Source organism: Rhineura floridana, chromosome 4 (assembly GCF_030035675.1).
Source record: "Rhineura floridana isolate rRhiFlo1 chromosome 4, rRhiFlo1.hap2, whole genome shotgun sequence".
In the NCBI taxonomy this organism is placed as follows: Eukaryota; Metazoa; Chordata; class Lepidosauria; order Squamata; family Rhineuridae; genus Rhineura; species Rhineura floridana.
This window is the reverse complement of record NC_084483.1, coordinates 195,454,731-195,481,938: the sequence shown is the minus strand read 5'-3', so window position 1 is coordinate 195,481,938 and position 27,208 is coordinate 195,454,731. Positions and strand designations below refer to the sequence as shown.

General features: G+C 45.7%; 2 protein-coding genes across 5 annotated transcripts in view; one reads left to right on the top strand and one right to left on the bottom strand.

Moving 5' to 3' along the window:
- Nucleotides 1-26,489, bottom strand: part of ACYP2 (acylphosphatase 2) — a 103,181-nt gene extending 76,692 nt beyond the window's left edge. The window contains exons 1-3 of one of the 3 annotated variants that reach the window (XM_061625721.1): nt 26,292-26,485; nt 22,233-22,249; nt 14,687-14,796 (exon numbers count right to left, since the gene is read on the bottom strand). In XM_061625721.1, coding sequence (XP_061481705.1) covers nt 14,687-14,796; nt 22,233-22,249; nt 26,292-26,343 — 179 coding nt within the window. In that variant the 5' untranslated portion in view covers nt 26,344-26,485. Of the gene's footprint in view, nt 1-14,686; nt 14,797-20,961; nt 22,250-26,051; nt 26,238-26,291 lie in introns of those variants that run through there. The other 2 variants (XM_061625719.1, XM_061625720.1) reach the window with 2 other exon arrangements.
- Nucleotides 5,119-21,807, top strand: LOC133383972 (sterile alpha motif domain-containing protein 1-like). Of its 2 annotated transcripts, none has more exons than XM_061625723.1 (2): nt 5,119-5,789; nt 20,494-21,807. In XM_061625723.1, the coding sequence occupies exons 1-2, from the start codon at nt 5,336-5,338 to the stop codon at nt 20,589-20,591; spliced, it is 552 nt and encodes a 183-aa protein (XP_061481707.1). In that variant the 5' UTR covers nt 5,119-5,335; the 3' UTR covers nt 20,592-21,807. The 2 variants fall into 2 exon arrangements, with proteins under 2 accessions (XP_061481707.1, XP_061481706.1); XM_061625722.1 differs by lacking the exon at nt 20,494-21,807 and adding an exon at nt 11,090-12,462.
- Nucleotides 26,490-27,208: the final 719 nt, after the last annotated feature.

The window sequence follows — 27,208 nt, the reverse complement described above, 5'->3', positions numbered from 1 at the left end:
TATAATAAAAACAATAAAAATACACAATCAATATAAAAACATAATAAAAACACAAAATAGCAACAAACATAAAGTAAGTCAGGGCAAGTCAGGTGGTAATTCCTAGGCACAAAAACAAAACAACTGGACAATCCAAATATTAATATGCAAATATTTGCATAATATGCAAATTAACCTGCCCAGATTTGTGGAACTGGAATATGGCAACCCTATTCATAAGCAAAAACCAAAAATATGATAAATGAAGAAATACTTATATAAGCATGACTATCAAATATATTTATTATTTACACAAACTGTAAAGATATTTATAGTGCAATCCTAGGTCTATTTATTCAGAAGCAAGTCCCAGTGTATTCAGTGGGGCCTACTCAAACAGGGGCAGAAATGCAACCTCAAGTGATAAGCAACATATGGGATTAGCATTGCTTTTACAAAAAGCAAGTGTTGGGAAGGTTTTCAAAACACTGCCCAAGATCTGACTCCTGCACACAAGAGGAAAAGAAACTGAAATGTATATACTTACCCAATTTATGAGATTTTTCAGATAAACAGGGGGGGGGGAACCACCATTTTGTTTTCTAGACACTGCCTCGGGTCAATGAAACTGGCTTTTCTGATTGGCTGCAATGCTGAATGGGCGGGGTTAAAGTTACGAAGTGCTAGTACTGTTTAAAGAAAGATTTAACAGTCGGGGGGGGGCAGCTGACGTTTTTATGTATATCTCGAGAACTGGACCACCTAGAAACTTAATTTTTTAAAAAAATTAAAGGTGAGAATCCGGGCCACCTAAGAGGCTAGCCAGGCGCCGGATGGCATGCAAAGAATCCGGGTAAAACCCAGCTAACCGGGCAATATGGCAACCCTATGTGTTGCCTCATAGTCAGCCCAGCTTGTGATCCCGTGTCTTCAACCCTGTCCTGCCGAATTGGATCTCTGGTACCCTGACTTTGGACTCCCAAGGACTCCTCTGTTCTACACTCTCCTGGCTCTTCCCACCATGTATTTACCCGTGCTGGTTGCAGACCTCTTGTTTGCCTCATAAACATTTCACCCAGTTGGCAGAGACTGACAATTTCTTTGGACTAATTCATTCTAAACTGAGAAATAAGTTGGGAACTGAAAAAGCAGGAAAGCTTGCATTTCTTTTCTAGACAATGAACAAAGAAGACAAAGATGATGAAGAAGACTGAGTTCACTGTACCACCCAATATTTTAAGTTTCTCATATTGACTTGGCTGAAATTGCCTAATTTTCATTTAAAAAAAGTTTATATTTATCTAAAAAACTGAAATAGTTAACCGTTCAAAAATCCATGTGCATGTTTTGTTAATGTTGTTGTTTGCTGAAGAAGAAAACTAACCAGAAGAATAAACTAACTGACTTTATTAGTACAATGTAAAAGCCTGTTTGGAGGTGGTGATTCTGGCAAATCATGACAAAAATATCATGATGAATTGAACCGTCGGACCTGGATCATCTCCTAAATGACTTCACAAGTTTGTTTTGCTTTAGTACTAAAATGATCGTATTATCATCCAATTTTTTTTAATGAAAATTATTCTGAAAACAATTCAGAATAATTGCTTAGTGTGTACCTTCCTTCTGTGAAACCTACATCTCTGAATATGTATTAAGGTTATATTAAATAATAATGGACTTCTACTAAAAAATGATGATTACATAGAAACTTCCTCACTAGTGATTTAAACTGTGATTTATATCATTAAAATTGAGTCCTTCAGAGAAGTGATTTAAATCATGATTTAAATCAATTTGGGTCACCACCTCCAGGATGCCCTCCCCTCTCCTTCCTAGAGAGTTTGTATCCAGAGAGAACCATGTCCCACTGGTTCTCTTAATTCCACCAAGTTTCCATTATGACCACCCTTTCTATGCTGTCCTCTGACACCCAGCACCCCAGCTGATCCACCTTGGGTTGAAGGCTTCCAGCATTAACATGTACAGTAGGGCCCCACTCATACAGCAGGTTATGTTCCGGACCCCCGCTGTAAAGCGAAAACTGCTGTAAAGCGAATCCCATTGACTTACATTGACCAAAATGGTGCCCGGCAGCAAAAAAAACGCTGTAAAAGCGGAACAAGCGCTGTAAAGCGGGGCCTTTCTACAATTCACAACCACTATATTAGCGGAACACTGTAAAGCGAAGCGCTGTAAAGCGGGCCCTACTGTAAACACTTATATACAATGGCCACATTCACACCAGACATTTATTCCACTATTATTCCACTTTAAACAGTCAAGAATCCTGAGAAGTATGGTTTGTGAAAGGTGCTGAGAGTTATTAGGAGTCTTCTGTTCTCACAGAGCTACAATTGTCAGAGTAATTTAACAGTAACTCCCTCTTCCCAGGGGACTCTGAGAATTGTAGCTCTGACAGGGGAATAGGGGCCTCATAACAACTCTTAGCACTCTTCACAAACTACACTTCCCAGGATTCTTTGGGGGAAGCCATGACTGTTTAAAGTGGAATAATAGTTGAATAAATGTATGGTGTGAATATAGCCATAGTCTCTCTCTCCAGATATGTTTGGTATATGCGCTTTACCCTACAGGTCTTTGGCCTCTCTGAATTGCTGTTGTTATATGGTCACAGACCCGGTAAACCCCAGCGTACTAAAAACACAAAGCAAGGCCCTATGATTAATTGTTCATCTTTATCATGTCTACTTTGCTCAAAGTTAGACTTGTAACTTCACTTCTTCATAACAACAGAGTTGGAAAAATGTTTCAGATTCCTAGATTGTTTGATTCCTAAATAGTTTTTTTTTTAAATGTATTTTTAAATTTGTATATTTGTTTTTAATGTTTTAATTGTTGTAAACAGCCCAGAGAGCTTCAGCTATGGGGCGGTATACAAATGTAATAAATAAATAAATAAATATTGTGTGCCCCTGCACTCTTAGTGCCTAGTTTTACCCTCCTCCATCTGAACAAACATAACCATTTCCCCTCTCATCCCTCTGGGGATTTGTTCCACGCCAGACAGCTTTCCCCATGCAATCAGTTTAAAAGCTGTTCTGCCACCTTTTTGATTTTAAGCACCACATCCATGGCTCTATTTCTGCATCCCCAGACAAAAATTCCTGTCGTGAAACCAAAACAACACATAAATTAAAGGCTACATCACTTATTATGCAAAATGATCAGTTGTCTTGGCAGAAATGCAGCATTTCTGCCAAAGTAATTGCCTCCAATCAGCCTTACACAACAGAAATTAGAGTGCCTTTGATTTATTGTATTCTGTTTCCTCAGCACATTACTCAATGCTCTGTCTTCTTCCTTCGGCACTAGATTAACAAGCCTCCACCCTTGGCCATCACCTTTTTGATCTTGGCACCTGGCCATGCCTGACATTCTGGGTTGTGGCTTTACTAGTTACATTTACAAGTGGAACCTGCAACAAAATGGGCTGTATCCTCAAACTCCTAGCAGGAGTGCTCCAGTTGTTCAAGATTCATCCCAGGCAATCCAGGATGCTATCCAAGGATAGCCAATGTGGTGCCCTCCTGATGATGTTGGGACTACAACTCCCATCATCAGCGAGCACTGGCCATGTTGGCTGAGACTGACATGAGTTGCAATCCAACATCAGGAGAGCACCACATTGGCTACCCCTGGAATAGACCAAATCCATGACAAAAATGCAGAAATTCAGAATGTGCTGCTGCTGGGGTGGGCCTCAAAAGGGGCCTCGCCAGCGGGGCTTGTAAAGGGCATCCAGCACCCCCCCCGAGGCAGTTACAGTAGGGTGGCGCGAGGCTTTTCTTTGAGCAGCACCACGTCTGTGCTGCTACTTGTTAAATGAACGACACATGCAAATGAATAAAGGGCCTCGTTAAAGGGGCCTAGTCAGCTGGATGTGGCAGCTAGGCGTCCTCCAGCGGCACTGCATCAGGGCTCCCTAGGCAGTCGGTTAAGCAAGAGCCTACATACATACAATAAAATAAAATAAAAACAGAAGAACACAAAGGAAGGGGAATTAAAGGAAATACAAGCCCAGGGCAGATTGTGGGAGATAAGGTGGCCCAGACTTTTCAATCCCCCCCATACACCTAGGATACGTTTTTGGTGTAGTGGTTATTAATATGTTGGGCTATGACCCAGGAGACCAGGGTTCGAACCTTCCCAACAGCCGTGAAGCTCACTGGGTGACCTTGGGCCAGTCACTGCAGGCTCAGAGCAAATTATGGGAGTGGAGGCTGTGCAGGCCTTTCAAGCCTGTCCACACAGGCCCTATTTCCTCCCTTTGGTTGCCAAGGCTGGGTAGGGTTGCCAGGTCTCCGGTTTTCTGCCGGAGTCTCCGGCAAAAGGGGGCCGTCTCCGGCCTCCAGCAATAGTTCGTTTAAACAGGTGGATCTCCGGCTTTTCATTGGCCCCCTCAGCCACGCATGCGTGATTGACACACACATATGTTGGGCTGTGGCTGGCTGCCTTCCCGCCCTTTGTCAGGCAGGCAGGCGGCCGCAGGGACTGCAGAAACAGGAGGACTTGAGCAGCCGCCGCCCCTGCAGAGACCCCCCCAGCAGCAGCCCCTGCCCGCTAGCGAGCGGCACACAGCTGCAGCAGCAGCCACTGCCCAGTGCCCACACACAATTGCAGGTGAGGGTGCTGGACGTGGAGCCCGCAGCCACCTGGCTGAGCGAGGGCAGCCTCCTAGCCCGTGTCTGCCACGACGTGGGCTCCGTCCAGCCACCACCCCTTCAGGGGGACCTCCCAGCAGCAGCCCCCGTGGGAGCGGTTGCTAGAAGACAGCGTCCGAGCGGCCTGGCAGCCTCAGGAGCCGTGAAGAGGCGGTGGCAGTGGAGGCCAGGCTCGGCCGGCTCCTTCTTAGCCCCGGCCTGGAGCCAGTTCCCCTGCTCTAGCAAGGATGGTCGGCTGCTTCACCCCTCATGCTGTGGGCGCCGCTGGGCTGCAGCGGCCGCGATGGGTCCCCCCAGCCAGAGACTGCTGAGCCCCATCGCGGCCGCGGCCGCCCAGTGGCACCCACAGCAGGAGGGGTGAAGCCGCCGGGCCAGCCGTCCTTTCCGGAGCAGGGGAACCGGCTCCGGGGCTAAGAAGGAGCCGGCCCTGGCCGGCCTCCACTCCTGCTGAGGCTGGCAGGCCGCTCGGACGCCGTCTCCTAGCAACCGCTGCTGAGACGGGGCCCACGCGGCCTGGCAGCCTGAGCAGGAGGCATGAAGAAGTGGTGGCAGTGGAGGCCAGGCTGGGCCGGCTCCTTCTTAGCCCCGGCCTGGAGCCAGTTCCCCTGCTGAGCCTGACTCGGAGAGGAGCATTCACACGTTCGGGGTGATGGTGGCTGGGGGAGGCAGGGATGACTTCCAGGAGGAAACGGCTCTCCCTCGGAGGAGCGCCTCCAGGCGAGGAGGGGGGGAGCGCTCACCATGGCGAAGCTGGAGGCTTTCAACTTGGCCCGGCTGAGGTAGAGCTCCACCAGGACAGTGCCTGCATGGAGTGCTCGTTTAGGCTCATGGCGAGCTCCGTCGGGGCGCGCAACAGGGGCTCCCACCCGGGGCCTCGCCCTCGCCTGCCTGCCTGCTCATCGTCTTGGCGGCACAGCTGCAAGCAGGCTCCCTGCCGCGCCTCAGCAGCCCCCCATGGCACCGGGCTTGGGGCGGCTCCATCCGTCGGTCCCAAGTCGCTGCGCTCCGGCCGCCTCTCTACAGCGCCGCCGCTGCCGCCTCCCTCCGGGGCTGGGCCAAGATCGGATATGGCCCGCTGCAGCCAAGTTCCCTTTCCAGGTCCCTCCTGCGCCACCGCCTGGGAAGGTAAGTGATTCCGGGGGGGCGGCGGAGTGTGTATGGAAGGGCCACCGTCTCCTCCTCCTCTCCAGGACGCCTGGGTCCCCTGGGAGGAGGTCGGGTGGGGAAAGGGGCGGCAGCTCGCTGGGACGCCTGGGTCCTTCACGGGAGGGGCCTCTGGGGGCTCGCTGCAGCCTCCGACCCGCAGTCAGGGTTTGGGGCACCCCCCTTGCGGGGTCTACTTTGGTTCAGGGGACAGGCTTCTGGGGCTCTTTCCCGGCAGGTTGGTGCACCGGGCAGGACCAAGGAGGGCCTTGGACCAAAGCTGGGGGGGGGCTTTGGGTCACCTTGAGCTCGTGGGGGGAGGCTTGTGGGTTGTGCATCACTGGGGGGCGGAGAGTGCTGGTTTCAGGTGGGCAGGCTTTGGAGGAGCTGGGGGGGGGGAAGGGAGGCATAGGCAATATAGCTCAGCCCTGACTCCCCCCTCTCCTTGTTCTGACCTGGGGCAACTGGGCTTCATGGTGTGCCCGTTCCTCCCCCAGTTGGACACTATGTCAGGGGTCGGCAGAGGGGGTGAGGTCGCAGCCTGCTGATCTCCCCACTGTGGTTGGGTCACAGCCAAAGGCCAAGCAGCCATTTCCCCACTTCGGGGATCCCTTTCTGGAGAACAACAAAAAGGGCTGCTTGCCATGACCCCAGGGATGATACATGCAGGAGGGGGTGCCTCTAATACGCAAATAAAAAATGTCAGACACCCCCACACACATGCACACACTCTTTCTCTCCCTCTCTTGCCACTACTTCTGAAAGGTGAGCCCAGGAAATGCCCCCACCCCCTCAGGTGACTCACCTTTCAGTGATGCTGTCCTAACAAGTCCCGGACCTTCCCTTCTGTGGTGCTTCGCTGTGCTTGGCTGTAGTTCCCTCTCCAGCAGCAGCCTAATATCATGCAGTGCAAACCCTCTATCTCTGCTTTCTGGCTGTGATAACAACATCTGAACAATTTTCCTTATACGCCAACTTCTGATAGTTCAGTCAGGCCGAGGCGTTTTGTGTCTTTGCTTTTATTTGGAAGGTGTGGGCTGCTGCTTCAGCTTGGTGTTGTGAGTTGGGCAAGCCTGAGGCCTCACCTGCCATCGGCCTGCATATGGTCCTCCAAAGGAGGTGCATAACCTCTGCAGTTCAAGAGGAGGAAGGAGGAGGAAAAGCAAGGAAAGGATATGCATTTGTTTTGGTTATGAAGGCTGTGAGCACACCAGTCTCTTACAGCAAAGCATTTCCCTTGGCCACACCTGGAGGGGCAGCAAGTTGATCTGCTGATCAGTTGAAAAATGTGTCTGAAGCTTTTTTTTTTTTAATGCACTCCAGCTGCTCCCACCAGGTTTTACAGTAAAAAGAGGCAGGCTTTGACCAGCATCATGTGCCTCTGTTTTCAGACATGAGAGCTGCACTGGCAGAACAGTGAGTGTGCCTCTGCCCACAGACTTACTGCATGATGCAGGCTCCACATCTGCCAGGAAGGGGGGGTTAGGATATGGCAGAACCGTTCCCCCATCACCACAGTGGAGGGGAGCCCATATAGGCCCCCACTGGCAGCAACCTCTCTGCTTGCCCACAGACAGCCTGTTGGGTGCAGTTTGCATCCACTGACAATCCTCTCATGCCACCCAAAAAGGTGTGCTCGGTGTCTGGGGCGTGGGGGGCCTGCAGTCATCGTACATTTGGAGTGCCACTGGGGCCATGTGCATTTGTTTACAGAGTCACAGGGGGAGGGGTGTGAGTTGCGTGTGTTTCTGATGGGGTGTGTGTGTGTGTCGGTTTGATTGTGTGTTCAGATTTGCTGGTGGCAGAAGAGTTTCCATGGATGCCCTGGGCATGACTCTATAGCTTCCTCTAGAGAGCTAGTGTGGTGTAGCGGTTAAGGTGTTGGACTACGACCTGGGAGACCAGGGTTCAAACCCCCATATAGCCATGAAGCTCACTGGGTGACCTTGGGCCAGTCACTGCCTCTCAGACTCAGAGGAAGGCAATAGTAAACCACCTCTGTCTGAATACTGCTTACCAGGAAGACCCTATCTGGGATCAACTTGAAGGCAGTCCATTTCCATTTTGCATCACCCTAAGCTTGTGAGAAAGAATGACCTTGTCACTTCAGATGGACCTAGGAACACCCTATTTTAGGTAAGATTTCTATTTTAATCTCCAGAGAATTTTTTTTTAATGGTATGCTCCAAGCAACTGTGGTTGATACAATGTATCATGTTTAATGACATCACTAGGGCCCGCCCTGTGATGTCACTAAGGCCCACCCCATGACATCACTAAGGCCCGCCCCCATTTTCTCAGGTTTTTGGATGGTTCCGACCTGGCAACCCTAAGGCTGGGTGTGAGTTCAGCCTAGGTAGGGGGCGCAAGACAGTGAGGGATGTGGGTGAGGCCCTGGCAGCCTCTACTGGCCATTGTGCAGGGCTCTTTGGTTAAGCTTATGGCCTTTTGTTAGACCCAGGCCTATCTTAGGTTTAAGGTACTTTATTCTATTAATTTTATTACATGGTGGCTGCTTTGGGTGGAGCTCTTTGCTTAGGCTTCTGACTTCTTGCTAGGCCCAGAATATATTAGGTTGAGGTAATTAATTCCATTATTATTATATTACATGTGGCTTTTGTAGGGCCGGGTTAGCCTTTGCGGCCTTTCGGCCTTCATATTTGGATACTAATGGTGTGCAGAGATGACAGGGTTTGCTAGAACATGTCTAAATAACCATGACTTAGATGACAGTGATCATTTTCCAAGTATCAGTTACACATTCCTATATCAAAAACAAAGCACATGGCATTTGTTATATTTAAAGAAGAACATGCAAACTTCTGCAGGGAATTGAATGTCTAGCAGATGATAGTGTGGCTGGATGGGTGGATAGGAATAAAGAGGAAAGACAGGCTACTTATCAGGCTCTTCTCCTCATTTCCAGGATCTTATTTTACTGAACGAGCGGCTGCCTTGACAGGATCTTAGACTCTCTTTTGACACATGCTTCATTTAAGCTCCAGGCAGACTCTTCACCCTTTTCTGATGTTTTACAACAATACCAAAACCTCTCTTTGTTAGGATTTCTGATAATAATTTCCTGAGGTCATGCATGCATGCAACTTTTACATGGGCCTTATATTCTGATTGGCGTTTAGAAACCTGTTAGGCGACAGCTGCTGCAGTGGGGACTAATATTGGTTACAGCAGTATTTCCTTAGTCTTTTCGCTTTAGGGGAACTGGGTTAGCTGCAATGACCTAGTAGTTGGTAAAGTGTGCTTACTCATGAATGATTTCCTTCCGTTTTGCAGAAGGATGTGTGCAACAGCGCGATAGGAGGTGAGAGGCCTTCAAAGGGGTAAGAAGAAGCCCCTAGCATAAGCTGCTTCGGGACAGGTGTCCCTCCCCAGTTAGACTCAAGGTTCTACGAACTTTGTTTGCAGGCTACCCAGTTGGAGTTTTGTCTGTGATACGGTGTTTTCCTTTTGGTTTCCCAATCCCATACTTAAATTCCCAGTTGGCCTTCATGGCCTCCAACTCCCGGCTGGCCTTCATGGCCTACCACCTTCAATCTGTTTTAGTTATGACAGTAATTGCCAGGGATGGATTGTAAAGAGGTGCAGTTGGGCAGACTTCCTGCCCCCCCCCTTTTTTGATGCCCCAGTCAGCTATGCCCCTAACAGGCAAATTATGCCTGATTCACCAACAGTCTTATTTATGGGGTCATGCAGTAACTGGTTCATACCTGATATTCTGCCCCAGTGTTCACCTTCCTGGGTATCAAGATTGACTTTGGGGCACGGGACTGCAGGCTGCAAATGGACAGGCTTTAACTGTTGCTGATCAGGATCCTGGAGTTTTCAGAGGCCATGAAAGGTTTCCTTTGGCCCTCCAGGTGTTAGGGGTCTTTTACGGGAGTCATGATGCCATGGCAGGGCTTGCACAGCCTTACTACAGGTTCAGGGTCATGGATGCCTTATGCGCCGACCTGGCTGTGTGGCCCTCTTTCCTGCAGCTGCGGGCCTGGATTAAGGAAGGGTTAACTATGGGTGTCACCTTTCATTACTTCTTTTGATGTGAACATGGGCAGATGGGCTCATTGACCACGGGCTGGATTTCATAACCCCTTATATTTAAGAACACTAGGATTAGGGCCATGGATTCCATGGCCCCTAGCACGCTAGCCAGCTACCAGAGAGCAGGTAGGGGGTCACCTGCTGAAATTCTTAATGAAAGGCAGGAGAAGGGGCCTGTCAGTCCGAGCACTTCAAGGCAAGCTGGCAGGACTTTCCTTCTTAACTAGGCTTGTGGTTTTTTCCCTATCCACATCGCCCTTTCTCACTGGACATTATTTGGGTCTGGTGGGCCAATGGGAATACAGTAAGCTCCTCCAGTTATGAAGCCAGACCATGCTAGGCAGTAGCCCTTATGCTGTTTTTGGAGCTTTTGGGATAGGTGAGGTGGTGGCTGGATCCAAGCAAGACCTGTCTCGCGTACCCTCCAGCTATCAGATGTCTTCTTGGAGGGGGGTTGCGCCTGTATCTAATTGAACAGGTTTAAGACGGACCAGATATGTATGGGGTGGACCGTACATTTGACCATGGGGTCTGGAGAAGGATATTTATTCACCCATGCAAAGGTGGATCCCCTCACGAAATACCAGTTTTGGGAGCTAGCAAAGCGGGCTTTTACAGGGGCTAGAGCATGTCCCCTTAGATTTCAAATCCACTCTTTTGGAATTGGAGCTGCTTTTATGGCAGCAGGTCTTGGGTTAATTCCCAGGCGAAGGTGCAGGCAGTTAGATGCTGGTCCTCTGGTGCTTATAAAGGTTATATGCATTTATTCGCCCTTGCAAACGAGGATCCCATCACAAAATACCAGTTTGAGCTCTCACAAGGCGGGCCTTAGTTTTGGAATCCACTCCTTGGAATTGGAGCTGCTTCTATAGCAGCAGGTCTAGGGTTTTCCCAGGCAAAGGTGCAGGCCGTTGGACTCTGGTCCGCAGGTGCTTATAAGGGTTATATGCATTTATTTGCCCTTGCAAGTGAGCATACCCTCACAAAATACCAGTTTGAGCTCTCGCAAAATGGGCCTTACAGGGGCTAGGGCATGACCCCTCAGAGTTTGGAATCCACTCTTTTGGAATTGTAGCTGCTTCTACAGCAGCAGGTCTTGGGTTTTTCCCAGGTGAAGGTGCAGGCAGTTGCATGCCGGTTCTCTGGCTTATAAGGGCTATATTTCCCCTTTTTTGGAGGGCCTGGGCATTCTGCAGCCTAACATGTTAAAATTATTTCGACAGGTTGCTGGATTGGGACAGAGCAGACATGCATCCTAATATGTGGCCACAGCATGGTTTTCGGGGCAGCCCAGAGGGCCGCGAAATCGAGCATGGGCTCACAGCTGGGCCTCAGTAGATGGGCTGCAGTACAGTAGCTTGGCCGGAGAGGAATGCGTTGAGATGGGCGCCTACCCACTTTTGTTCCAGCAAGGTGCTGTGCGGACAACTCTGCACGTGGTGGTCATTTACCTCGGTGGTAATGACCTTCGCGTGATGCAGGGCAAGGCCCTCATTGTTCAGGCATGTATGGACATGCAGCTGTCAAGGCAGCAGTGGCCTTTGATACGTCTGATATGATCAGACACGCTTCCACGTCTGATGTGATCAGACACGCTTCCACATCTGATGGACGGAGCAGACACGCATCCTTATTTGCGGCCACAGCATGGTGTTCTGGGCAGCTCGAAGGGCAGCGAACTCGAGTGCCGGCTCACAGTTGGGCCTGAGCAGATGGGCGGCGATACAGTGGCTTGGCCGGCGAGGAATGCGTTGGGAGGGGCTTCAACCCGCACTATTCCAGCAACATGCGACGCGGATTACTCTGCTGGTACTGGTCATCCACCTCGGTGGGAATGACCTTGGCTTGATGCAGGGTATGGCCCTCATCGTTCAAGCATGTGCTGACATGCAGCTTATCAGGCAACGGTGGCCTGGCGTACGTCTGATGGTCAGACATGCTCCCGTGGAGGGAGTGGCGTGGGGTATGGGATCCAGGGGCTATAGATTGGGCACTGAAGACAGTCAACCGACGGATTCGGTTGGCGCTTCTTCCACATGGTGGGTTAGCTATCCCACCCACGCATTTGGCACTGGCAGGGTGCACTTTACAGGGCAGACGGCGTTCACCTGTCTGACACAGGTAACACCTTATTTATTGGGGACCTGCAGAGGTGTCTGCGAGAGGTGCTTCTCGGCAGTGGGGTAAAAGGGGACTAAATAGAGATTTGTCCCCTTTTTGTGGCGGGAAGGTGCGGGAAGGGAAATAGTTAAGGACAGCTAGGTGGCCCCCTTAGGCACCTTTGTAGGTGATTGGCGGTTCCGGAGGCCTGTCTGGCAAGGCTTTACGGCTCAAAGACAGGATATGGGCTGCCTCTGGGGCCAACTTATCTCATCTACCCAAGGGTTATTCAACCCCGGGTGGGGATGACGTGGGAAGGCCCCCCTACTCACCTACAAGGTGTGGCCAGGGTAAGGGGTAAGCAGATGGGCTTGCCCTTGCCCTGGCAGGGGCTGGTCGCCCAAGAGCTGTATGGCAAGCTATTTGCTTATAGATAGTCCCGCACCTAGATTTTCCCTCTGCAGATCACTTTAAAATTGGGTTTGTCTGCTGTAATTTAATAAAGTGGCCCTTGTTTAACCCAAGCTGATGTGTCAGTGTCTTATTTCGCCCCTCAACTGCAAGTGAGGCACAGGGAGCACAGCATGGGGTGGGTACATCAGTAGCAGTGGACTGCCTCCATGTCATGGTGGCTCCATCAGTGGGGCAGTGGAATCTGCTCCAGGTTTGAGTCCTAATTTTCAAGGAGCTGTCCAAGCACCTCGGACAGCTCCTTGACAGTTCAAACTAAAACCTGGAGCAAATTCTACTGCCCTACTGACATGAAGCCACCATGAAGCCACTGGTTCTGCTGCTACACCTGCACCATGCTGCTCTCCCCTCTCAATAAGCAGCAGCAATGCTTGCTGCCCGGAAGCCAGGTGTGCCACACCACTCCACCTTTGCTGGCCACCAACCGCTACTGCTACCAGAGAGTTATCAGAACTGGAGAAAATAATGATGAATAGTAAAAACTGTGACATAAATTACGCAAAACAATTACACAGATGTTTCAATTTGCATTTTCTAAACAGGTTGAAGAATTCATCTTTCCTTGATGCCTGGTGCAGAAATTTAACATTTTTAAACACTGAGCACACACACAACTCTGCTTAATGTTCAGGGTTGGTTTGGACATTACTACCTGACATGAACACCAGCTAAAGTTCCTCCATGAGTTTACACTCCATGGTTTGAGCAGAGCCAAGCGATAAGCAGCAGTTCCATTTTGGTGCCGATTACTACTTTTTCTGTTGAAACAACACACATCTGCAAAACATTCTGGTTCCTAAATATCTGCATAGCTTTGATGACAAGAAGAATGAGTTTCTAAAGGAGCCTTCCCCAACCTGGTGCCCTCCAGATGTTTTGGAGCGCAACCCCCACCAGTCCCAGCCAGCACAGCTGTGTAGTCTAAGCATCAAGTTAGGGAAGGGCATCTACAGGAACAACTCGGAACTCTATAGCAGGCATAGGAAATCTTTGGCCCTCAAGATGCTGCTGAACTATAACTCCCATCATCCCTGCCCATTGGCCATTTTTGCCGAGTCTGATGGGAGTTGTAGTTCTGCTACATCTGGAGGGCCTCACCTGCTCTACAGAACCTATGCTTTCACTAGGGTGCAGATTCAGTTCATTCTTTGAACAAGTTTCCAATCTTTTCTAGTGAAGAGCAGTATGTACAGACTTGAAGTAAAGGAAGCCTGCCCAGTCGGCATTTCTGCTCCATTGTTTCTGCAGCTGCCTCCTGTACCTCAGGCTGACCCATAGGCATGATTTGGCCCACCAACAACTTGAGTAGGACCCACATGGAGATTTGTGGAGCTGACTGTGCCTAGTCTAGAGATGGGAAGGCCCAGAAGAAAAACTTTCATTTTTTCTCCTCCCCCCATTTTTTGGGAGAACCCAGGGAGAAAATGACCCCCTCCCCCATTCTTTTTTTCCTGAGCCTTCACATCTCTAATCTAGTCTGCCAACCCAGCCTTTTCATCAGAGATCCCATCGCTATGCTGTCATGAACAAGTACTCCAACTGCAAGAGATCTCAACAGTGTCTAGTCTTTCTCAGAGCTCTGTGTTCCTCAGCCCAGATAGGCGGGCTTCAAGTGGGCATGTTCAGAATTCACATGCTGCTCAATACACTGAAGCCACAGCTGCAGAAATTATTTGCCCTTCAAAGAGAACCATTTGTTGAGAGAATTCTGTCTCTGGGCACTTTGAGACTGTTGCTAATTTCAGGTGGAATTCAAGCATGTACCAGCAAATTCACACTGTGCAATTAAAGTTGATTGGGAGGTCTTGGGTAACAAATGTGCTTTCCTCCCCCACCCCAAACCGGACTTTCTGCGATAAGGAAAGTGAATGGGAAATGCACTGGTGAGTGTGGGATAATTATTGTTGGATGCAATGTTGGAAAATGTCCCTACCAAGAAATCAGAATGAATGCTCAAAAATACTGCCGACATTGTCTAACTTCCCCACAAACTTTGTGCAAACAAATTATGATGAATACTCAATAAACAGATCATCTGGAAGCGACCACAGACCCAAGATCTATCTATCTATCATTTACATATCTAGTGAGCTGTTTCATTTAAGACCCGGACAAAGTCAATTCCAGTGTAGCACTTTAACATCATTTCCGCAAGGTTGCCATTTTTGTTAACTCGCAGAAGCATTTCAACCAAACGGGCAAGTTAGCGAAGCCAGCACAGCACACATTTCAGGAAACAGTGTACTTACATCTCATTTACTTTCTCTTCTGGGCCCTGAACTTGGCCAGTAACTGTCCCTTGTCTGGTATTTTTAACCCAGCCAACAACTCCCATTTTCCTAGCTCTTTCCTCTGTGTACTGGTCAGGGGTTGGGGTGGAAAGAAAAAGAAGAAGAGAGACAGATTTTACGCAGTATCCAAAACCACGACAATGAAGCTCAGCCTCAAAACTTCCCATTCCATTCTGTATAGCTTCCTTCCTAAGGACTCATTTGTCCTCAAGAGGATCAACACACATGGAGTTGTATCCAACAAAGTTCTATCCACTGAAATTAATATCCACTAAAATTAATAGACCTAAGTGAGTCATGTCCATTAATTTCAAGGGGTCTACTCTGAGTGTGAGTGACATTGCATACAACCCATGGATTTGCATCAGATTTTTCTGCCAGTTCTGGACATGCCAAAGTAACATTCCTCAAGAAGGGTGTGTGTGTATATGTGTGAGTGTGTGTGTGTGTGTGTGAGAGAGAGAGAGAGAAAATTAAATTTATTTCATTTCTATCTGCCACCCTTTTCTTTTACATCATAATCATCATCGACTTTATGTATTATAGACTTTCAAGAGCAATTTAAAAACATTCCTGTTTACCAAGCCATTTGATGGATGAAAGATACTGTTCCTGGCAACGCAGAGAGAATGTTTTTAACTGTTCTTAGAATGCTTTTGCAATGTTTTTGTATTACTTATGTGTTTGCCACCCTGACCTCTTTTGGGAGGAAAGGGGGGATATAAATCAAAATAACAATAACAACAGCAGCAGCAGCAAATACTTGTAGGCGGCTTCTTTACTAAAATTGACAGTATATTCAAAGCAGCTTACAAAAAAACCCGTAAAAAAGAATGGTGTGGCAATATCAAACAGCAAACAGAAACAACAAGCGTTGGATCCAGACTACTTGTGAGCAGAAATGTTTCCCTATTTCTCAAAGTGTAAAAAACCTCAACAAGGCACAAGTCCTGTGCCTAGGAACAAGGGGTTGGATGCAAAGGATCTTCTGCTCATTGAATGGCCGTTGTGCACCTCACGCCAAAGATGTGCTTGAGAAAAGTAAACTAAAGCCAAAGGTCTTCTTAGGCATCCAGGTAGATGCCTCATACCAAAGCCAGCCTATTTGTCCTTCTAGTCCAACCATCTACTCTGACTGGCAGCTGTTCTCTGGGGCAGAAGCTCAGTTGCAGAGTGTCTGCTTTGCATGCAAAAGATCCCAAGTTCAATCCCCTACATCTCTAGGTAGGTTTGGGGAAAGCCCCTTTTTAAAACCCTGGCGAGTAGCTGCCAGCCAATATAGACAGTACTAAGTTAGATGAACCAAGGGTCTGACTTCCTAGGCTCCTATGTGCCTATGTCTCAGGCACAGAGTCCCGTCCATCACCTGCTACCTGATCTTTTAAACTGGAGACGGGAGGGATAGAACCAGAGACCTTTTGTACGCAAAGCATGCGCTCTGTCACTGAGTTATGGCCCTTTCCTCTGCTGCTTGTGCAAGTGGAAGCATGACATCTGCTACAGAACCTATCTATGATTGCACTGCATTAACTCTTGATTTGTTTGTGGAACAGTACTAGTAGCTAATTGCCGTCGGCTCATGCGGCTGTGGATCTAACTCGTAGTGTTGACTTATATCACTATGTTCTGAAGTCTCTCCTTGAAGTCCCTGAAAATCAGAAGCAACTTGGAGCAGGGCTTTCAGCATGGCTGCCCCTACTTTGTAGAACAGCACTGAGATAAGACAGGTGTCCACTATTTGTAGAGTCTGGAAACAATTGAAGTCGTTTTTATTTCAACAAGGTTTCCCAACTTGTTTCCAGCTTGCCTTTGGTGTTTATTTGCATTGTTTTTAAACCTATCTTTAGGATTTTTGCTGTTTTTGTTGTATGGGTTGTAAAGTGTTTTGAGACATGTGTGAAAATAATGACAATGATAATAATACTACATATCAATTAGTGTAATACGTGGAATTTCGGGCTTCTCCAAGCCACTACTTTGACACTGCTGATGACCAACTGGGTGACAACCTCTTTTTGTTCCCTATGAACAAAAGCAACCATTGGGAACCATGTTCTGTATGGAACATTAGAGAGCCAGTGTGGGGTAATGGTCAGAGTGTCAGTCTAGATCCTGGGAGACTAGGGTTCAAATCCCCGCTCAGCCACAAAGCTCACTGGGTACCCTTGGGCCAGTCACTCTCTTTCAGCCTAACGTACCACACAGGGTTGTTGTGCAGATAAAATGGGGAGGGAGAGAACCATGTATACCACCTTGAGCTCATTAGAGGAAAGATTGGATATAAATGTAACAATAAATCAATAATAAATAACAATGAGCTTACACGACTTCTTGCTTGTTTGAGTCTACCCAAACAATTCTGATATTATTCTGAAAATATTCTAAATAATGAGAATTTGCATAAATGGGAGAATTAGCCGTGGTGGCTATGGTCTGCCTCCATGGTCTGAGGCAGCACGCTTCTGAATACCAGTTGCTGGAAACTGCAGGAGGGGAGAGGGCTGTTGCACTCAGGTCCTGTTTGTGGGCTTCCCATAAGGGCACCTGATTGGCTAGTGTGTGAACAGGATGCTGGGCTAGATGGGCCACTGGCCTGATCCAGCAGGCTCTTCTTATGTTCTTATAGAATTATCAGAACCAGCAGGCATATTCAATTTGGGTAATTGATGCTATACTGTGTTAAACCTATTTTATCAACTGGATCACTTTCATCCATATATTTGGCAATATTTACCTAACAGGCATTGTTTTAATTATAAGGCATTATTTTCTTCTTTTCTTGGTGCCGAGTTGCTTCCTAAGGACTAGCTCCACATTTTGGGTTAAGGCCACATTTCAGGATGGCAGAAGCATGCCACAAACAGAAATCACTCAAGGCTTCAGGCACGAGTGGTCAGTTGCGGTAGTGTCTCACCAGTATGGAGATCACACAATGCCTCTGACTTGGCTAGCCTCATCTGAACTGAGAAGACTTTGCATCCTCTGCACCACTGGAAAGGACCCCAAGAGTTAACTTTATATGGAACCTAGCCAGGTCTGCAACATCCAGCCTGGCTGAGGCCTATTCGTAGCAGTGGCTTTCAATGGACTGTGGGAGATGCCCAGTCATGCCAGTGGCTGATGCCATGTAGGACAGGACATAGCAACATACACTCTTGACGAATGCTCCTGGGCCTTTAGCATCTGCTCAGCAAATATAACTTCATTTACTAACTACAGCAACAGGGATGAGAGAATGTTGACAGCTGATGGATCTGCTAGGGACCTATTCAATGACACTATTAGGATCCATGAAACTCGAGGCAAATGAGATAAACAGTAGGACAGCCTGAGTTCCCTGGGCACTGGATCTAAAGAAGAGGTGCCTAACATAGGACTAACGGACTGCCACTCCCATCATCCCTGATCCTTGACTGCACTGGCTGGGCTGATGGGAATTGTAGGCAACATCTGGAATGTCACGTTAACCACCCCTGCTCTAGAGGAAAGGAGGCAGACCAACGAGCTGTCTTGAATTATTTTGATAACTAATAGTATGAGTGTGTTAATTTTATAATGCATGTATGTTTATGTTTTTAAATATGTTGTAAATCGCTTGGAGACTTCTGCATAACAAGCGACTAACAAGTCTAATTTATTATTGTTTTTTGTGTTTGTTTCTTTTTCATTTTTATTATTGCTTAGCTTAATTAGTTTGCATAATTATTTTACAGGTCTTTCATTGCTTTCTGAGTTTGCAAACTACTTTTGAAATGAATGTGATAATGCGGTCAACAAATGTTTTTAAATACAATAAACAACTGGCTAGGGTAGGTGGGATTGTTTGTACAATATCCCAGGATTGCTCAAAGACTGCAGGTCTTAGTTTAAGCCTCCTAAACAGAAGCCCATGTGGAAATGGTGTGAAACGTACAAACTAAACAAATAAATGCATTTGTGCATCATATATATTTATTTCAATTGTAAAATTTGATGTTTGCTGATTGCTGGGTGCAGGACTTGTTTAATACAGAATTCTAGCACCCATTGCCATAAATAATTACTTGGGAACATATTGTACAAATTATATTTTGTCAGGGCCAAAGTACAAGTTACACCTCCAGTGTTTCAGACCTGAATGTACCTAACAAACACAGGTCTTCAGTTTCAAGGTGGATGGCAAGCAGTTGGTGGATGGTAAGAAGCTTAAGTGCAAAAGAAACTGGAAGGGAAAGGATTAAGCATTTGCTTATTCTCACCCCTATTCTTAACTCCCCCTCCCCAAGGGTGCTTTTAAGCAGAATGGGACATCAGCCTAATGTAATTCACAGCTGCAGTGTAATTTGCAGATCAGTCCACAGAAACTAAGGAAAGCCCAGTTTCAGAAGCAATGTAAAATATTGTTTTAATATTTTAATAATATTTAATATAATAATATTTAAGTTGGCTTTGGTGATCAGAAATAGTTTCTTTTAATTTGCTTCTTTGCTCCTCTCTTTGCAGCATGCCTGAATGCAATGTGGAAGTCTCTAATTAACCTTGGTTGCCTGTTTCACCCAAGCCAAGAAACTATGGTTACTAGCTTTGGAGCAGGCCATTCAAAAACCAACTTTATAAATGATGATTTAGGATCGTAGCTTGTTCTGAAGCTGCCAACTATAGTTTCCTGGTTCAGTCAAAACAGGAAACTATGGTTAATTAGTAACCTTTGCTTTGTATTCAGATGTGCAATGAAGGGAGTAGCAAGGGGGCTATGTATGCAAGCAAAAGGCTTGTTCATACCTAGGCTTATTAAGCACAGATACTGTAAGATCATCCAAATGCAATCCCAGAGAGGAACAAGGTGACACAAGTGTTTAATAACTGAGGTTATAACTTTATGGAACATTTGTTAGAAGAATGAATTTGAAGTTACATTCTGTTACCCCACTGCTGTTTAAAAATAAAAATGTAAAGAGGTTCTACGGTAGGCTGTTTGTACTTCTATTATGTTGCTGTTACCAAAATTTGTGAGGCATCTTTAGTTTAAGATGATGAAGTTAGAATGGTGAATAAAAATATATAACAAAACTCACCCCCAACCCATCTCTCATTAATGTGGCTGTGGTTAAGGAATGTCAGATTTCTTTAGTCAACTGTACACTGGGAACACTATGTCCAGAAATAAAAAATGAACAGAGCATTACAACTTTTTTGAAGCCCACCTGTTTCAAAAAGAGCTTGCCATGAGGGATGCTATGTGAGACATGGGCTGACTTTGGTCCATCATATCTCAGCTTAATAAGCCAGGATATACAGGAGCCTTTTGCACCTGCATCCATTCTCATTCCGCCCCTTCACTCCTCCCGTAGTACACTGCGATAAGCCAAGAAGTCTTCATGTAATGTTAATTCATAGTTATTTGAACTGGGAAGCTGTGGTTACCAGGTTTAGAACAAACTGGTTTGAAGTTGGTTTAAGATCCTGGCTTGTACTAAACCTCCTAAGTGCAGTTTCTGAGTTTGGATGAAATGAAAAACAATGGTTAATTGAAAATTTCTGGGTTTACCAGTGGCACTCTGAAAAGGGGAAGGTGTTGCATTTGGGGGCACAAGGCATTAATAATTAATTAATTATTAAGCTGAGTTATGACCGTGAGAACAAAGTCACAAAGTTGCTTTGGGCACACTGAACAAATTGCACAGTTTCTTTGGCTCCACCGAAAAGAAGAAATTGAATGCAACCTAAGCTCAGTGTATGGTTTTTCTGCCTCACATCTCAGATACATATATCATTTTGTTTTCCAGTTTTTCCCCCCACTGGATGTCCAGAAGTGGCAGAGGAGAATGGGTGGAATCTGAGCTGCAAAAAGGCCAGCTGTAAGGAAAGAAATCAAACCGTTTAGGCTCATTTCTTAAATCACTTGCAAATCTCTGGAGCTCTACTTTCATTTCTAACATCAGCACATATTTCAATTCAGCAGCTCAGGCTCAAAAGCTAACACTTTCCAAATAAATCCTTAAGCCATCTACAATCTCACCAATACCACTCAAAATCACCCATGGAACTCTGGCCTAGAGAGTGCCCGCCCCTCCACAGGCTTGGAATACAAGCAATTTAAATAATAGCGATGGCTTGCATGGTTTTCAAGGGCATTGTATTTTAACAGGAAAATGGCTCCAGATCATGTATTTACAGTAGAACCTGATATTATGAACTAACTGAGGAAAGGACTTCATAAAATAAAGTTCAGAAAACTGTACCATTATCGATTACAGTAGGTAGGGGCTTTCAGTGAAAAAGAGATAAACTGAAATGCTTATATTGATTTATTTTTCAATGATACAGTACATGATCAACACCAACAGCTCTATCATTGTGTAAGATGACTGGACTATGCCCAGAATTAAGTTGTTCAGTATTTTATTGCTGCCAAAACTTCTAGTCTGATTTTTATTTAAGAGCATTTCCTATCTTCTTTGCAGCCAAATCTCTCAGGCTTTTCAAAAACAGGAGCTGTACCACATCACTTTCTTCTTGATCTTCCAGCCACTGCAAAGCAATTTCTAATGCATTGTAGGCTTCAGAATGTGAGGGTCCAGGAACAACTACAGTGTTGTAAACGCTCTCAGCATCAGAGTCCTCCTCTGTTTTGAAATCTGTAAATTCCTGTTTGAGGCATTGACTGGCTGCCTGATCAACAGACAGTTTCTCATGATGAACACCAAGATGGTGAATCCCGTGGCGAGACTTGAATCGCGCCAGCCATCCTGAGCTGGCCTTGAAATCAGGATTACCATTCAATTTCCTGTTCATTTCCAAGGCCTTTTCACACAGAAGCGGGCCTGAGACTGGCTCGCCAAGACTTCTCATGTGGGAAAACCAAGCATAGAGAGCATCTTCTAATGTTGAGTTCTTTGCACATTTCATCGTTTTCCGTTTCTGTTTGCCATTTTCGCTGCCCATCGTGGAGACAAAATGCAAGAGGGTGTCTTTATTTTTCTTGAGTTGCGAAATTGTGGACTTCCCAATGCCAAACTCCTCTGCCAACACCGTTGCTGTCTCACCTTTCTCCAACCTTTCCACAATCTCTATTTTGCTTTGGAAAGTCAGTACAGTTCGCTTGCGCTTCTTGGTCATTGTGAAAAATGGCGTGTTGCTCATACGTAATCTTTCCATGCTGTATGTTTGGGAGTATGGGCCACAGGAAGATCAAGGGGCCCAAACTGTTAAGTCCACGTGACCTCTGCAAAATGCTAAAGTTCATACACATGTACCTTGGCGTTTTTTCCTCATCTGCTTGAATAAGATGGCTCATAAATTTGGTTATTCATACAACTCGTGTTCATAAAATCAGGGTTCTACTGCATTGTATAAAAAGGATCTCCATTAAAACACACACCACAGACACATAATACTTAACTGCCCATATTAGCACTGAAAACTTCTCACTGCACTCTTGGGAGTCTCTGCACAGGCCTTATTTTTATTCTCAAAAATATGACACAGTAGTGACATAAAACCGATGCACTTCATGTTGCCTTACCATTCTGAAACAAACACCTAGGAAAGAAGAAAAAGAAAATTAAACTAAGTAAATATTATTTATGACACATGCTCTTGGAGGTCACCGATTCATAGGGTCGCCATAAGTCGTAATCGACTTGAAGGCACATAACAACAACAACAAATATTATTTGTTCCAACTAGTAAGGCAACGTTTAGCATGTTCAGGAAACAGGATGCCAGAGGTGTTACAATAAGTGTATAGTATCCTTTTTGAGGTGCGGCAACCAGAGCTGCACACGGCATCATAACACTGACAGGTTTTTTTCAAGCACTTTCCTAATGATGGATAACATGAAATTGGTCTTTTTTGCAGCTATGGCACACTGGCTTGACATTATCATCAAGCTATTCACTCCATATAAGAAAGGCAGAACTCCTCCTTTAGGCAAGGAGAGTGTTTTGAGGAAAAATTCATAGAGACTCTTAGCACCTGGGTCGGCACAGTAACAAAAAAAATAAAAATTCCACATAAAATCATCTAAGTAATGCAGCTGTACACATAGCTGGTGCTAGAAAATCACCTTGAGTGAAAAGCCACTATGACAGTGGTGCCTGGTGGCTCCATGTCAGTGAGGCAGTGGAATCTCCTCCGGGTTTTAGTCCAAACTTTCAAGGAGCTGTTAAAGGTTCTTCAATGATATGGAGCCATGAACTGCCACTGTTCTATGGGCATATATGAAGAGTGTGATGGTTGCAGAATGTTCACATATACAGCAGGCATAATCCAATCATATTTATCTTACTTGGTCCCATTGCTTTAAATAGCATGGTTTACTTCCCATTGAAATCAGTGGGATTTCTTAACTTTAGAGGTATCATGTTCAGTATATGAAACTGGTTGTCATTTCTTGCCTCTTACATCATATGATAGAGCAACTGTGGATTAAGGCTGCAAATCTAAGGATACTTGCAAGGAAGCAAATTCTATTGGATATGATGGAAATTGTGTCTGAGGGCAGATCGACACCATACATTTAACATTTAAAGGACATGACTTTCTCCAAAGAACCATAAGAACTGTAGTTTCCCCGATAGAGCTACAACTTTCCAGCAGACTACACTTCCCAAGATTCTTTGGAGAAAGTCACATGCTTCAAATTTGTGTTGAATCTGCTTTTATTTATTTATTTGTTTGTTTAGTATCCCGCCCTTCCTCCCAACAGGAGCCCAGGGTGGCAAACAAAGCACTAAAACACTTTAAAACATCATAAAAACAGATCTTAAAATACATTAAAACAAAACAGCATTAAAAACATTTAAAAAAAAAAACAACTTTAAAAAAGGGTTAAAAACATTATTAAAAAACATATTAAACAATTCTGACACAGATGCAGACTGGGATAGGTCTCAACTTAAAAGGCTTGTTGAAAGAGGAAAGTCTTCAAAAGGCGCCGAAAAGATAGCAGAGATGGCGCCTGCCTAATATTCAAGGGGAGGGAATTCCACACAGTAGGTGCTGCCACAGTAAAGGTCCATTTCCTATATTGTGCAGAACAAACCTCCTGATAAGATGGTATCTGCAGGAGGCCCGCAGTGATCGACTGGGTATGTAAGGGGTAAGACGGTCTTTCAGACATCCTGGTCCCGAGCTGTATAGGGCTTTGTATGCTAAAACTAGAACCTTGAACCTGGCTTGGTAGCAAATGGGCAGCCTGCTTTACAGGTATGGGGTGGACCTGACCTGAGTAAACATACTTAGGATCAGGTTTCCAACTCGTATACACTAAATTACATAAGGAAGTGAATTTAACAATCACAGAGGATACAACATCTTTTATTATTATTATTATTAGACTTATATCCTGCCCTTCCTTCCAACAGGAGCCCAAGGCCAAACAAAAGCACTAAAAACATTAAAACATCATAAAAACAAACTTTAAAACACATTAAAACAAAACATCTTCAAAAATGTTACTTAAAAAAAGCTATCAAAACATCTAAGATTAAAAACATTTTAAAAAAGAAAGTTTAAGAACACATTAAAAAGCAATTTCAACACAGATGCAGACTGGGATGCAGAATATTATGTTCTTTATTTTCCAGATGAAATGGAAATGTAGCTCATGGCAGAATGACTGCAGGGTGCATGTGTGTGTCTTCACACATATAAAAGATGCAATTTTTACACAATGCATCCAAATTCATTCTACAGAAATTCTTAACTTCTATTTTATGGCTTCTTTTCATGTATAGCCACACAATCTCTATCCTACACCTTTTTAGGTATGAATCTTACCCTTTTGTAGAGAAAATAATTTTTTTCATGCCTTCTCAGATAATAGTCCCAGGGTATGGTTTGAGGGCACATGAGGCCACTAAGCAGGTACAGGTCTGGTCTGTGCCTGGATAGGAGACCACCTGAGAACCACATGCAACACTGCCTAAGGTTCCATGATGGAAGAAAGGCAGAATATACATGTAAGCAAAATTAAGTACATTCTCAGTAGTGGGCCCCACAGTGGTGGAAGGTTCTTTCCAGAGAGGCCTGCCTGGCACCACCCTTAGTCCGCAATTCCATGCCTGGGAGCAAGTATCACGCCCGACTAAGTAAGGCTTACTTCAGAGAAGATATCTATATGATTGTAACAGTGCAATCCTAAACCCACTTACTAGGGAGGAAATCCCTTTACACTCAGTAAGATTTGTGTCTGAGTAAATATGCTTTTAACTATATGCACAACTGCTCATGTTCATCACTTCTCTTCCAGTCCTCCTCCCTATTTTGTTACTGTTTCTCCCTTAATAATTAAAAATGTTTATTATTTTTTAGCATCCATAACTTCACTGACAAAACAAAGGTATAATAACATCTGAAAAGCCTGTTGGATCAGACTAATGGACCATCTAGTCCGGCATCCTGTTCTCACAGTGGCCAACCAGATGCCTATGGAAAGCCCACAAGCAGGACCTGAGCGCAACAGCACCCTTCCCGCCTACAGTTTCCCGCAACTGGTATTCCGAAGCATTCCGCCTATGACCAGAGAGGCAGAGCACAACCATCATGGCTCATAGCCACTGATAGCCTTATTCTCCGTGTTTGTCTTGTCCTCTTTTCAAGCCATCCAAGTTGGTGGCCATCACTGACTCTTGTGGAAACGAATTCTATAGTTTAACTATGCACTGGGTGAAGAAGTACTTTATTCTGTCTGTCCTGAATCTTCCAACATTCAGCTTCATTGGATGTCCACAAGTTCTAGCATTATGAAAGATGGAGAAAAACTTTTCTCTATCTGCTTTTTCCATGCCATGCGTTTTTTTATACACTTAGGAACATAGGAAGCTGCCTTACTGAGTCAGACCATTGGCCAATCTAGCTCAGTATTGTGTACACTGACTTGCAGCAGCACTCCAGGGTTTCAGGCAGAAGCCTCTCCTAGCCCTATCTGGAGACGTTGGGGATTAAATTAGGGACCTTCTGCATACAAATCAGATACTCTACCACTGAACTGTAGCCCTATCATGTCACCCCTTACTCACCTTTTCTCTAAACTAAAAAGCCCCAAATATACATTGAAGGCTCTTTGAGGGGAAGACTTGTATTTTTTTCCTTAATATTTATTTATTTGTTTGATTGATTTATATCTCGCCCTTCCTCCAAGCAGGAGCCCAGGGTGGCAAGAATATAGAATAATAATCCTAGTAAGCAGTTTAAAAATAATTGCAATCTTAGGCTAGGATACAGCTCCTCTTGAAATCAGTAAATGAATCATGGAGAACAAATTCTTACAATCGAAGCAACACAATTAATTGGTATTAGATATACAAAGTAAACAGTCAATCGAACGCCAACACACACATCACTGCGCATGTGCACCAGGGTCACTGCAGGGGCTCCACTTCTGACAGCACTCGAACGTGCGCGTAGCTGCACATGCGCCACCGACAAGCTTCGGCGATTCTACGCGCAGCCCCGCTCCATAGCCCGACGAGGGAGTCTCGCGCATGCGCCCGAGTTACGTCCGCCAAACCTCTGCTCTTCCCCCCCTAATAATTCACATTCACCCCTTTTTCTCCACCCCACCCGTCTGCTGCTCACCCTGCACCCGGCCAAACACTTCGTAATCCACCGATTTGAGGATCCGAGACATGATGCTTGCAGGGAAACGAGAAGCGTTTCTCCCCCCCTCCTGTGGGAAAGGGCAGAGACAGAACTGAGGAGATCACTTCAAACAGACTCAGCTGGCCGAGGCCGCGACGGAAAGTCGCGAGGCTCAAGCTTCACGGGATAGCGACCGCCCACCAGGCTGATCTCCAGGATAGTAGTAGTAGTAGTAAGCAGCTTCTCTAGGGAACTAGAGGAGGACCTCAAGGAGAATTTGGAGAACCATTACTTCTCCCTCTCCCTAAGGTCTGTGTGTGGGGAAAGGGAGGAGGAGGATGGAGGAAAAGCCCAAACATCGAACGAGGAGACCAGTCTGAATCCATCCTTCAGACAGCTGCTCCAATGCTCGCTTTCCTCTACCCTCCTCACCCTTTTTTCCCTTTTGTATTGTGTCTGTTAGCTTGTGAGCCTGCCAGCAGGGACTGTCTTACCTTTTAATATCTATACACAGCCTAGAAACTCATTTCTCAGGGCAGTTTGCCTGACGATTTCATCTCTGTTCTTTTCAGTGCCAGGAGTTGTTGTTTTAATTTACCCAGACATGTTAGGGTTTTGTGGCATTTGTTCAGTATTTTTATGGGGTGGGTGGGTTTTGATCTCCCCACCCCAGCTGTTTTCAGCAACACCTCTCCATGACAAAAAAGATTGTTATCATTGTTACCATATATGCATGTGAACAGGCATTGGAATGAATTAAAAATTTGAAAAGTCATTTTCACACTGGTTCCCCTTTCTTTTAAAATGCTAGAGGGGAGAACCGCAGCTCAGTGGTAAAGCATCTACATTCCATGCAGATGTTCCCAGGTTCAGTCTGTGGTATCTTCAGGTAGAATTGGGAGAGACCTCCATCT